General features: G+C 42.6%; 1 protein-coding gene across 1 annotated transcript in view; it reads left to right on the top strand.

Annotated features, from left to right (window-relative positions):
* GALNT17 (polypeptide N-acetylgalactosaminyltransferase 17) overlaps positions 1-14,167 on the top strand; it is a 372,456-nt gene that overhangs the window by 289,250 nt on the left and 69,039 nt on the right. Inside the window, exon 6 of the mRNA XM_087717193.1 lies at positions 2,130-2,247. Within this exon, the coding sequence (XP_087573319.1) occupies positions 2,130-2,247 (118 nt within the window). The remainder of the gene's footprint in view (positions 1-2,129; positions 2,248-14,167) is intronic.

Below are 14,167 nucleotides of genomic sequence, written 5' to 3'. Positions count from 1 at the left end.
AATTAATCAGTGGAACAACTTGCCTCCAGAATTTGTGAATGCTCCAACATTGGAAGTTTTAAAGAAGATGTTGGATATCCATTTGTCTGAAGTGGTGTAGGGTTTCCTGCCTAAGCTGGGGGTTGGACTAGAAGACCTCCAAGGTCCCTTCCAACTCTGTTATTCTAAGAGTTGATATGGCTCACTTTTGAAGGTATTGGATTAAGAATGGGTAGACTAAGGTTCAACCAATGGCTGGATCTGTTGCATTTCTTTAGGCCTGTCTATGTCAGTGGAATGTTGTTGGGGAAAATAAAAGTAGGGAGTACTAATGTGTACGGATAGTCCTCAACTTATGACCATACTTTTTGTTGCTGAGTTTTGCCCCATTTTATGACCTTTCTTGCCACCCTTGTTAAGTGAATCACTATAGTTAAGTTAGTAACATAGTTGTGAAGTGAATCTGGCTTCCCCATTGGCTTTGCTTTGTCACAAGGTCGTAAAACGTGACGTGACCCTAGAACACCAGAACCATCATAAATACGAGTCGGTTGCCAAGCATTTGAATTTTGGTCAGGTGACCATGGAGATGCTGCAATGATCCTAAGTGTGAAAAACAGTCATAAGTCACTTTTTTTTTCAATGACGCTGTAACTTTGAATGGCCTTTAAATGAACTGTTCTAAGTTAAGGACTATCTGTAGAGGCGGCTCTCTGCTCCTGAAGGAAACGCAGGGGAGAAATCAAACAAATAATTTGATTCAGTCCACATCCTCCTGATACCATTACAAGACGCACCTGTGAGCGTGCAGAAGAACGTATTGGCTCGGCGGTTCCATTCAATGCGTCAAATTAATTGGGGTGCCCAGTTCAAAAGGATGACTCGAGCGAATCAGAGCTTCATCCAGACCTAGTAAATTGTTAACGTGTCTGTGTCTAAGATAATCTTTGAACAACAAAAGAGACCCTTGACAAAAATCGGGGCACATGAACGTTCGTTTTCTGGAAGCTTGATATCCACCGAGCATGAAAAGAAATACTTTCAGGATAACAGTGGTAGAACAAAAGAATCAATTACCCAGAGTAGATTAAAAGAATGTGGTGGTGGTGGTGGGAGCTGGGAGGGTAAATTTGGAATTTGTAGGCATATCACCGCTAATCACAAAATAGCTGATTTGATGGAGATTGCCAGTTGCAAAGCACGGTAGTTAGTTGAAGGTCAACTGGTCAACATTTTGTCATCTCCACAAGACCTTCAGGAATGAACTGCCCCATTCAAATTTAATTTTGTCTTTTCTTGGGTTGGATGCTTTTCAAAACAGAGCGTTGAGCTCTCAGAAACGCTCAGAGCGTCCTCATGCCATCTCCATCAACCCCAGAGGCATCTTAGCAAATAGAGATACTGTTAAAAGCTGGCACGTTGTCCATTCCTTTTTTTTAATTAGAAGAATGTAATTAGATTAATTAAAAGAATCTTAAGTAGAAGAATCTTTCCCAAATTAGCAGGGAGCTTCTTATGCACCAAGGGAGGAGGTCTGCAGGCACAACGACGCTCACAACCATCAGATTGTCTATTGCTGATTTAAACTTCTATCACACAATAGGTGTCCATATTGTGATGGGGCAGTGGTTAGAAGGCAGCATTGCAGGCTAATTCTGCCGACTGCCAGCAGTTTGATCCTGACCGGCTCAAGGTTGATTCAGCCTTCCATCCTTTTGAAGTTGGTAAAATGAGGGCCCAGATTGTTGGGGGCAATGTGCTGACTCTGTAAACCACTTAGAGAAGGCTGTAAAGCACTGTGAAGAAATATATGTCTAAAGTCTATTGCTAGAACAATTAGACCTCTATCTTTTGGGAAAGATAGCAATAGCAATAGCACTTAGACTTATATACCGCTTTACAGTGTTTTACAGCCCTCTCTAAGCGATTTACAGAGTAAGCATTTTGTCCCTGGAAATTTGGGTCCTTATTTTACCTACCCCGGAAGGATGGAAGGCTGAATCAACCTTGAATTGCCAAATTGCAGGCAGCTGGCAGTCAGCAGAAGTAGCCTGCAGTATTGCACTCTAACCACCATGCCACTGTGGCTCAAGATATAATCAGACCACAATAACAACGCACTTCTTACTTCTCTTCTACTTCTTCCTCAGGACGCCAGCTATGATTGGATGTTCTTTTGTGGTGAACCGGAAGTTCTTTGGGGAAATCGGTCTTCTCGACCCAGGAATGGACGTTTATGGTGGCGAGAACATTGAGCTTGGAATTAAGGTTGGTGAGATGATTAAAACAAAGTGATTCTTCTTCCTGAGGTAACTTAGTAAGAGCTTGCAAATTGAAATCTGATTCTTCCTCCTGGACCGTCCTTTCTGTAAGTAAGTGGCTTCTTTCCTTAAAAAAAATATTACGATTAATTCTTGCCTCCTAGTGCTTCAATGTTTACTCTATCTTTAAAAATAAAAAGAGTGGGTTTTTTTTTTTTAGATTGCTTCTCAAGAGTTACAAGTCTTAAACTTCCCAAAGAAATTGATAGTGTCTCTGCATAAATACACATTGTTGATATACATGTGAACATCTCTAGAGAAATATTAGCTGGTATCAAGTTCTGTCTGAGATCAAATCGGTATCATTCTCTAAATCGTAGGAATTAATTAGCTAGCACTCCAAAGAAGTAAAAGATAATAAACGCTCACAGTTTCCTTCACTCGGAATCTAAGGTTCACTTTGGTCTTCTACAAGATTTGTGTGTTCTTCTAATCAGAAAAGCCCAATTAAATTTCCTTGAGCATTCAGGGGTATGATTAGAAAGTACGCTCTCCCTTCCACCCCACATATTGGTGAGCAATTGGTGAGACCTTTTGCACACCTCAAGAAGAAATAAACAGATGAGAAATTTGTTTCATTTCAAATGTTTTTACTTCACCTGTCGTGCGCCATCCCTGAAGACAGTAGGCAGCAACAGGCTGCAATAGTGTGGCAGTATGCAGAGAACCTCTTGTAAGCAGTATGTGGGAGTAACTCATTTTTTTTTGGGGGGGTTGTTCAAATTATTTATGGTTCAAGTCATTGAACCATAAGTTAAACAAATGAGCTCGGTCTGCATTCTCAGTCACAAACAAATTAACTAAGGTTAGCAGTATAAGATTAATCTATTGTTTGATTGCTCCCGTGAGATCCTTACTTGACCTTCTCCCAACACAGCCAAGCTAATGTTGTTGCCCAGATCCTGTAGTAATCATGGTTTTCATTTCTTTACTGGTCCTTGTTTCTCCCTCTTTCTTCTCTCCAGTCTGTTGTTAGGGACTGATGTACTTTGACTGACATATTACCAGAGCCGTGATAACAAACCTATGGCACTCGTGACACAGGTGGCACGCAGAGCCCTCTCTACAGGCATGCAAGCTGTCACCCCAGCTCAGCTCTACCTCACATGTATGCACCTCCCACTGGCCAGCTGATTATCGGGTCTCTGCTGCGCATGCGTGGGGGGGGGCGTGCATGTGGGAGAGGCACACGCATGTATACGGGGTTGCAGGGGGGGCGCGTGCATGCATGGAGGGAGGGGGGCGGGAGGAGGGTGCAGAGCTCCCCTCATGGCCCGTTTTTGGTCCCATGAAGCTGTAGGGAGACCTACTAGGTCCAAATGAGGTGCGGGGGGGGTTATGGCATTGCCCCCACATCCCGCTTTTGGTCCCAATGAAAATTGCTCTGAGCATGCACAAAAGCAAAAAACAAGATGGCGGGGCCTATGGCCGTGCCTGGAGAACTGGTTCAGGGGTGTGGCAGGCCTGGGTCACTGCTGGTTCCAGGGATCCTGGCCGCCAAACCACTACCGGTTCAGCTGAACCACTACCGGTTCAGCCAAACCAGTCCGAACTGGTTGGAACCCACCACTAAAAGCTAGGTCAGAACAATAATAGAAATAGCTTCCTTGATAGCCATCCATAGCCTCCTGTGCCCTCCACTTCTGCAATTTGATATTATTAGATTACGCTGTTACAATCAGTGCCCTTGAATGCGATCTGTGGCTAATTACACCCCATTTGCACCCCAGGAAAAAAAGCTTCCCAATCAGGCTATCAATGCAGCAAGCATTCATCTTCAGTGACATGAGTTTTACTGATTTTTCCCCACTTGTAAAATAAGCAAAATGAATGCAACCTACTTCCAGCCTCTGCTCTCAAACTTACTCCCACCCGGCAGGCTGAAAATGAGTTCAGGCCTTGCAAGCAACAGTGGTTATCTGTCTTTAACAGCAATTAAAATGTCAAGCTAATCTTCTAGGTCATAAATCGAGTTTAAGTTCATAGATTTAAGTTTTGTTACCAAGCAGGCTGTGAACAGGGCCAGGCAATGAAGAGAGTACTGGTAGTCCTTGTTTATCCTCGACACTCGGGACTGGTAACTTGGTCATTAAGTGAAGCAGTCAATAAGTGAAACTGCGACAGTGTTTAGGATCCTATTGATAGAAGAGATATTTATAGTTCAGGGTTGAGCTGTGGGATCTCTCTGAGCTTGATGGTTTTCTTGCAGATTTCATTACCGCTGTATGTACTGATGATGTTACCTAGTTTGGTAATGAAATGTCTGCAAGAAAACCACCAAGCTCAGAGAGCACTTAAAATCTCATTTCAGCTTTACAGATCTGCAAAGGTTGTAAATGCAAGGACTGGTGGCAAAGTTACTTTTTCATCACCATCATAACTGTGAATGGTTGCGTATTAGTTCAGGGTTGAGGCAGTTGTTAAGCAAGGACTAGCTATAAGTCCAGATAGGTAGGGTACAGTGTTATGAAGCAGCCTGACAATAATGAAGGTTTCACAACAGGAATTGTCACAAGCCATTCTCCAGGTGTCAGGTGTGGAAGCCACATTTTACAGTAGGCCTCAAACCTGCCACATATTCTACTGTGGGAAACTGGGAGGGGGGATTGTATGGAGCATGAGACCTGTGTAGTCATAATAACATTCTTTCTCAGAGAGTCAAGGCCATTTGCCTCAGGGGCTTTGCTGGGAAGAATCTCATTGTGGGAGAATGACTGATTGAGCTATGTGATGGACATGTGGGTGCTGGGGCAGGGTCTTGAACTTTTAACTGGGTGGGGAAAACCTGGAAGCTCTCACATTCAGGTTAATGTCAGGGTTTCAAATAGCATCCTCCATAAAATAATAGTCAGAAGTTAGAGATTCCTCACAGTTCCAATGTATTAAGAGAGCCATGTTGGCACATCTGGGAAAACCCAAATCTGAGAGCTTCCAGGTTTTCCCTTCCCAGTCAAAAGTTCAAGACCCTGCCTCAGCACCTGCATGTCCATCATATGGTCCAATTAGCCCATTGGTGGGTTCCTACCGGTTTGGACTGTTTCGGCCAAACTAGTAGTGGTTTGACAGCCTGGGTCGCTGGAACCAGCAGCAACCTAGGCCTGTCATGCCCCCAAACCTGTTCTCCGGGCAGCGCCATAGGCACCACCATCTTGCTTTTATTGTACTGTGCATGTGGGCACAGTGCGCATCAAGCATGTGCAGCATGCACGGTGCATCCATGAGCAAATTGGCAGTAGTGACTGCCAGAACCCACCCTTGAATCAGTCACTGTCCCACAAGGAGATTCCTCCCAGCAATGCCCCTCCAGGTGCCGAGGCAAATGACCTTGACTCTCTGAGAAAGAATGTTATTATGACTACACAGCTCTCATGCCCCATACAATCCCCCCTCCCAGTTTCCCACAGTAGAATATGTGGCAGGCTTGAGGCCCATTGTAAAATATGTCTTCCAAGCCTGACACCAGGCTTTTTGAGAACTCAGTTACGATTTTTCCTTGGCTTTCCGCCTCTTAAGATGCTGGCATCTCTCCAGGTTGAGTGGAGAAAGCTTCTAGAGACCCTTCCATGTCTTGGTGGGACCTGATATACTTGATTCCAGGCTCCACTTTCTCACGGGTGAGCATGTCACCACTGGGGGGGGGTCTTCTATTAATTTTCTTTTCACGCCTTTTCTGCTCTTCCTGTTCTTCTTCAGCTTCTGTTGAGGATTCAGGATAAAAAGCTACAAGGAGAAGAGATTGAGGGATGAGGTTGGTTGGTTTTGGTGTGCTGTGGGCACACGGCGGTTGTGATTTTATTTGGTTTTGATTTAATGTGTTTTATGTACCTGGTCATTCTTGTTTGTATAGGATGTGAAGCGAGACAAATCCATTTTTAATACATTAGGGTCAAGCTAACCATGACTTCAGCATGATGTGTAAATTTTATCAAGGTATTAAAGAGAGAGAACAATCAATGTTAACAAGATAAACGGAGAGCTCAGACTTGGTGGATGCCCGTATATCTTTAATGAAAAGGAGCTGCACTGCAAGAGATCTTAGGATGGAGGGACATGATCTTCAACTAGGATGGCATGCTTTTTTATGGTACGGAAGTAGTATGGTACATAGATATTTTCAAAGACACTGTGCAATTTAGTTCAATTCCTCACACACACGCTTTGCTTAATGTACGGGAAAATATTAAATTACAAAACTATATGAAAATACCAGTCTGGCTCTGCACAAAGGAAGCCTTGATATACCCAAATCTTATTAACTTGGAAAAAAATGTATTTTATAAAGACATTTTAAATGAGAATGGTGAACTTAAAACTAGGCAACAATTACAAAACCATTGGGTGGTTGGTGGCCATATCTGCAAATAAAATCAAGATATAACAAAGATGTAAAAATATGGCTTTTTTTTATAAAGAACCAACAACACTTGATAAGATTTTATTAGGGACAGATGAAAAACTGATTTTTACACACACACACACACACACACACACACACACACACCACACATACACACACATGCTGGTCTTGTTGTATTCGGGTCTTTTCCCGTGTAAGTTTGAGATTGTCTTGGCAACGAGGTCTCCCTCACCATCTTCAGGCTGGGTTTTGGGCTTAAAGTGTGATCGGAGCTGCCGTCTTTCTATAAATCTTGGTGGGGGTGTGCTGGCTTTGATTCAGAGTGCTGGCTTTGATTCAGTAAGTGGAATGATTGGTTGTGTGGTTGTATCATGATTGGTAGATTGGTGCTGATTGGTGCTGGCTGTGTGTCTATTGTTGTTTCGTGTTGTAACGGTCTGGGTGATAGGTGGGGTGTGTTTGTTGACTAGGGCTGGTTTCCAGATGTTTGGTAGGTGGGAGGTATCATCATGTTTATTCATATTGTGGGGGTGTTTCTCTATTTCAATAGCTTCCATAATTACCTCCCGCCTACATATCTAAATTATATTGGTTTTCGTAGATTTTCACGGGTGTAGGTATGCTGGTCTTGTTGTATTCGGGTCTTTTCCCGTGTAACATTGAGATTGAGATTGAGAAACTTTGTCAAGACAATCTCAATCTTACATGGGAAAAGACCCGAATACACCAAAACCTGCATACCTGTATCCGTGAAAATTTACGAAAACAAATATATATATACTGACAATGGCTACTGCTTATAAGGAAAAGCTTTATAAAATGTTTTATAGGTGGCATTTGCCACCAGCAAGATTGGCAAAAATATCTAGCAATATGTCTGCCAAATGTTGGCAATGAAATCAGACCCCAGCTACTTATTATCATATGCAGTGGACTTGTATGAAAGCAAGAAAATATTGGAAGAAAATACATACTTAGTTGGAAAAGATGATTAAGCAAATATAGATCTGAAACCAGAAATATTTTTGTTGGGTATAATGCCAGGGGGTTATGATAAAGGGACTATATATTTAGTTTTGCAAGTACTGAGAGCAGCAAGGAGTGTATTTGCACAATATTGGAAAAATGAGAACAGTCTATCAGATGAGGATGTAATTCAGAAAATATTAGACTGTGCAGAGATGGATAGATTGACTTTAAAAATAAAAGACAAAGAAGACACAGGATATTACTTGACATGGAATAGATTTTATAAATGGTTAGAGATAAGAGGTAGAAATTAGATGAAGAAAAATTAGTGCTATGTAAGAATTAAATATAAAGATGGTTTATAATTATAAATATGCTAATATAGTTAATTCTGTTAATTATGAATAAGCTAAAGAAGAAATTGAGCCAAAACTATTCTGTTATATTATTACTATTTTTACCAGTATATGTGTTAATATTTTATGTTTTCTCTTTGTTTTTCTTTTGTAAATGATACACCCTGACAATAATACACTGTGTTCAAAATGTTTATGAATAATTTAAAAAAAGGATGGAGATTTTTCAGCTTGACTTGGTCTCTTTTCCAAAGCAGAAAATTGTATGGAGTAGCAATACTTTCAGTCCTCTTCCATCAGCCTCTGAGAGTCTCCAAATGTTAGAAATAGTTTAACTAACAAGCAAGAAAAGAAAAAAAAAAGAATTTCCAAAATGGCACTTGCTATTTTTAACTCCCAGTTTATCATTAAACTGATGACGATGGATAGATCGCTACTTCATGAATAGGCAAAATGAAATCTAAGGAGGCCAAATCAAGATATTTGCTAGACATGATGATTTTGGACTTACATTCATTCTTAAACATGCCTAGTTCTGGTTCTGCGATGGGGAGGGGAGCAACCTCATAAAACTTTGTACATATTCTCTGTGAAGTTCTCTCAGCTTGGTTGTTTGCTTGCAGATGTTTTGCTACCCAACTAGGTAACACCATCAGTGCTAATGAATGTGGGCTTTGCCCCCTGTTTATGTGGCTTGTCCTGCCAAAATTGCTGAATGTCTAGTTTTCTATTTGGTAGCTCCTTGGTTTGAATATTGTTTTCTGCTTGATTGTTTGTCTGGTGTTTATCCCTGATTATCTGGGTTTTGGTGTTGTGATCCCTTTGTTTCCTTCTTAGCTTTTTTATTGCCTTTCTGAATGCTCTGTAAACGTCATTTATCTCTATGTGTCTACTGAAGATTGATTTGCCTAACCTCCATATTCCCATTAATTCCTGAGCATCTTTGGATTTAACTTGATCTAGGATGCTGACAGTTTCCCAGTTGAAACTATGTTTGTCTGTCCATCTTAATATAGCTTTATGTATTTCTAAAGATATTTAATCTAGATGCATTAATTTGTAGGTCCATTTGTTGTCGGTGGTTAATTTTTCTTGAGTAGAAAATAAAGTCTCCTGTAAGTCAAGCTTAGGGCGATGTGATGGCTCAGCAGTTAAAATGCTGGGCTTGTCGGTTAGAAAGCTTGCAGCTCAGGTTCGAGACCCAAGCAACACAAGATGGGGTGAGTTCCCATCTTCACCTCACCTCCTGGCAACCTAGCAGTTCAAAAACATGCAGATGCGAGTAGATCAGTGGTGGGTTTCAATTTTTTTAGAACCTATTCTGTGGGTGTGGCCTACTTTGTGGGTGTGGCTTGGCAGTCATGTGACCGGGCAGCTATGGCCAACTTGACATCACTCATGCACACTCAGTCACATGAACACCACCCCCAAGCCATGTGGCAACAATTTTTGGAACTCCTATGAAAGGGGGGGGGAAGAGAGGGGAAAACCTCCCAAAAATAGACAACTGGATGATTAAGGGCTGAAATTAGGGAGATCGGAGAAGGCACAACAGAGGGGAATCCAGTAGAAAGCTATCACACGCTGGGGAAAGAACTTTGGGAGATCGGAGGAGGCAAGACAGAGGGGAATCCAGGAGAAAACTCCGGGCAGGCATTCTGGAAGTTTCTTCCGGGTCCATTTCACCATCCAGTTCTCCCAATCCGGTGCGAACTGGCAGAAACCCACCACTGGAGTAGATAAATAGGCATCACTTCGGTGGGGGGGAAGGTAACAGGGCTCTGTGACATCATACTGGCCACATGACCACAGAAATTTCTTTGGACAGTGCTGGCTCAATGGCCTTGAAATGAAGATAAGCACTGTCCCCTAAATTGGCAATGGCTTGCAGAGTAAAATCTGCAGGGATTCCTTTACCTTTTTTTAATAAGTCAAGCTTGATTTTTTATTGGTCCATTCATGAAATTTTCTTGGCAACATTTCTCCCTTAAATTTCACAGTTTAGCATAGGATGATCCCAGGGCATCCCCAGCCCTGGGAATTTCTGGTGATCTCCTATCCAACTACTAATAAGATCAGGGGTGGGTTGATGCTGGTTTTACTACCGGTTCGCAAATCGCACACTTTGCGATCACGTACGCTGCTCAATGTAACTTGTTCTGCAAGCATGCGCAGAACAATTTACAGTGACCTGCACACATGCAGTCACTGAAATCCAAAATGGCGGTGGCCCAGTGAGGGAACCAGTTCAGGGTCATGGCAGGCCTGCGTCACTGCCGTTTCTGCGACCCTGGCCTGACTTCCACTACCGATTCGGCCGAATCGGGCCAAACCGGCAGCAACTCACCTCTGAATCAGATCCAATCCAGATCCATATAGCTACTGTATGCTTCTGAAATTCCTGCCCTTTGTATGTTGTTTGGGCACATATACTATATTTCCAAAAGTATTTGCTCACCTGCCTTTACTTGCATATGAACTTACTATAAGTGACATCCCATTCCTAATCCATAGGGTTCAATATGACGTCAGTCCACCCTTTGCAGCTATAACAGCTTCAACTCTTCTGGGAAGGCTGTCCACAAGGTTTAGGAGTGTGTTTATGGGAGTTTTTGACGATTCTTCCAGAAGCGCATTTGTGAGGTCACACACTGATGTTGGATGAGTTTACGTGGCCTACCACTTCGTGGCAGAGTTGCTGTCATTCCCAAGCACTTCCACATTTTTATAATACAGCTGACAGTTGACTGTAGAATATTTAGGAGCGAGGGAACTTCACGACTGGATTTGTTGCACAGGTGGCATCCTATCAGTTCCACACTGGAATTCACTGAGCTCCTGAGAGCGACCCATTCTTTTACCAATGTTTGTAAAAACAGTCTGCATGCCTAGGTACTTGATTTTATACCCCTGTGGCCATGGAAGTGATTGGAACACCTGATTCTGATTATTTGGATGGGTGAGCGAATACTTTTGGCAATATAGTGTATATTGCAATATATAGGCAAATGCAAAATTTGAAATAGAACAACAAACCAAGCTGCATATTAGCTCAGTAAGTACAGGTGAGATCAGTCCACTTGGACGCATAAACCAAATAAATCCATGGAAGAATATCCCACTCTGAAAGGCAGTTATGAAGCTGTCGTAACTTTGGCAAGCTGAAACGGCACAAGCTTTTTCTATGATCCTTAATTGGCTACAAAAAGAAGGCATGGAAAACTCATTTTTAAAATGTGCCAAATTCAAGTGTGGGTTGTGTAGACGTACAACTAGCACAGATCTCGTTGAGCTGCAGTTATAAGAAGAGAAAAAAAATAAATGTTATGGGATAGACAGGGCTTTTCTTGTTAGATCTTAGGCAGACTATCTATCTTTCTGCCAGCAGTTGGAAAGTGTTATATTACTGTGCAATCTCAAAGGTTACTGTGAATCACTAACAATAAAAAACACACTCCAAAGCTCGGAAAATGTCAGAGGTTCGGTTTGCAGTATTTGCTTATTCCGAGATGCCTTGATGCTGCTTCAATAAACTCTTGCCAGTCTCAGCCCACAGTCTCCCATGTAAATTCTGGAGGGAATTTGATGCCAGCTGTTTCGCCCGATTGTGAAAAACAGATATGACAGGCACAAACAACCAAAGCCACACATGCAGAGTTCAATATAACTTCTTTATTGAGTTCTGGTCTGTAATGTAAGCATCTCCTCAGACTGGAAGCCTTCCCTTGGAAACAAATAGACCAGGCCCCAAGGAACTGGTAGCCATTTCATTGTTTTAGCAAATGATTAATGTTGTAGATTGGGACGCAGTGGCTCAGTGGCTAAGACGCTGAGCTTGTCGATCAGAAAGGTCAACAGTTCGGCGGTTCGAATCCCTAGTGCCTTGTAACAGAGTGAGCTCTCGTTACTTGTCTCAGCTTCTGCCAACCTAGCAGTTTGAAAGCATGTAAAAATGCACATGACCACAGAGACATCTTCGGACAGCGCTGGCTCTTCAACTTTGAAAGGGAGATGAGCACCGCCCCCCAGAGTTGGGAACGACAAGCACATGTGTGCAAGGGGAACCTTTACCTTTAATGTTGTAGATGATTGTCCTTTGTATTTTTGGTGATTACTGGACACTGGACACTGCCCAGAGTGATGTTGTTTGTATGGGGAGGGGCATGTAGGTGCTTCAGATAAATAAATACACAAGCAAGCAGACAAATGGATGAGACGAAATAACAAATTGTAGTTTAGAAGAGCCCATACAGTTAGAACCATTAGCCAATGTAACAACTTGCGTCCAGAAAGTGTGGGAGCTCCATCATTGGAGGTTTTTAAGAAGAGATTGGACAGCCATTTGCCTGGAAGGGTATAGGGACGTGATGGTGAACCTATGGAATGTGTGCCATAGGTGGCACGCAGAGCCCTCTCTGCGTGCACGCGAGCCGTTGCCCCAGCTCAACTCCACCGTGCGCCTCCTGCCACCCAGCTGGTAATTTAGGTCTCTGCCGTGCATGCAGGAGATGCAAGTGCATATGTGGGAGTAGGGAAGCATGTGCTCATGCGCAGGGATCAGGGCATGCATGCGTGGTCACATGCACATGTGGGGGGAAGCACATGCGCAGAGGGCAGGGAGCAAGCAGGGGTATCGTATGCACAAGCCAGGGGGTGGGGCGCATGGGTGGGGCGTGCACGCATTGTATTATGGGTGTGAGGGCTTTCAGTGTGTGACGACAAAAAGGTTAGCCATCACTTGTATAGGATCTCCTGCTCGAACAGGGGGTTGGACTAGAAGACCTTCAAAGTCCCTTCCAACTCTGTTATTCTGCTGTCTAGTCCACCGTTTCTCAATCTCAACACCTTTAAGATGATAGGACTCCCTCAGAAATCCCAGCCAGCAAGTAACAGGAATTACAACAATAAGATATCTAATGAAGTGATGAAGAGAAAAATGATTATTTTATTTCTTAAAAAAATATTGTTATATTTTGCTCAATCTTTCTAATAATCAAAAAATCCCATTTTACTAGAACAGTTTTTTCTCCCCTGGCTCTGACACATCCAATCTCACCACTGAGCCCACAACAGTAATCTAAGGCGATTTTGCAATTGTCACATGAGTTCAGAGAGGCCTTTGGTGCTGTCAGGCAACGCAGCCAAATCTCTCTCAAGATTTCACAGTTTAAAAATGCTTAGAAGCGTCTCCCCGCAATCAATAGGAGATGGGAAACTGTTAAACAGTGTGAAGAATGCTGTGTTGCTAAGCCTGCGTTGAGACTTTAATCCTTCATAGAATATATTTTCTTTCATTAAATATGACTTACGCTATGAATTCAGAAATCACTTTCCTCTCTTTCTCTTTCTCGGAGAATAAGTGGGAGAATTGTACTTTCAGACTTGCAAGACTAATGTCAGCATCGCCAGGTAGACCAGACGGGAAATGTGAATAGATAAACAAAGTCTACTTTATTTGTCAAAGCCATATTAATAGAATCTCTTGCAAGTCTGAAAGAAAATTTCTCCCACAGTCTGAGAAACTGGGAAGGGTCTCTTCTAAGCCATTTCCCCTGCCCATTGTGGCAACCAAAACTGGATGCAGTATTCCAAGTGTGGTCTTAACAGTGCAGTATAAAGCAATACTAACACTAGATTAGATTACATTAGATTAACAGAGTTGGAAGGGATCTTGTAGGTCACCTAGTCCAACCCACCCACCCCCCAAGCAAGAGACTCCACACCATTTCTGACAGATGGCAGTCCAATCTCTTCTTGAAAGCCTCCAGTGATGCAGTTCCCACAACCTCTGAAGGCAACTTCTGTTCCTTTGGTTGATTGTTCTCACTGTCAGAAAATTTCTCCTTATTTCTAGGTTGACTCTCTCCTTGGCCAGTTTCCATCCATTATTCCTTGTCTGGCCTTCAGGTGCTTTGGAGAAAAGGTTGACCCCTTCCTCTCTGTGGCAGCCCCTCAAATATTGGAAGACTGCCATCATGTTTCCCCTGGTCCTTCTCTTCACTAGACTAGCCATGCCCAGTTCCTGTAATCATTCTTCATATGTTTTAGTCTCCAGTCCCCTAATCATCCTGGTTGCTCTTCTCTGCACTTTTTCTAGAGTCTCAATATCTTTTTTATAGTGTGGTAACCAAAACTGGGTGCAATATTCTAGGTGTAGTCTTCCTAAGGCTTTATAGAGTGGAATT

Source organism: Thamnophis sirtalis, unplaced genomic scaffold (genome assembly GCF_051295495.1).
Source record: "Thamnophis sirtalis isolate CommonGarterSnake01/CBP01778 unplaced genomic scaffold, rThaSir2_p1.2 scaffold_6, whole genome shotgun sequence".
NCBI classification, from domain to species: domain Eukaryota; kingdom Metazoa; phylum Chordata; class Lepidosauria; order Squamata; family Natricidae; genus Thamnophis; species Thamnophis sirtalis.
The sequence above is the reverse complement of the archived record's forward strand: the minus strand, read 5'-3'. Positions and strand labels throughout refer to the sequence as shown.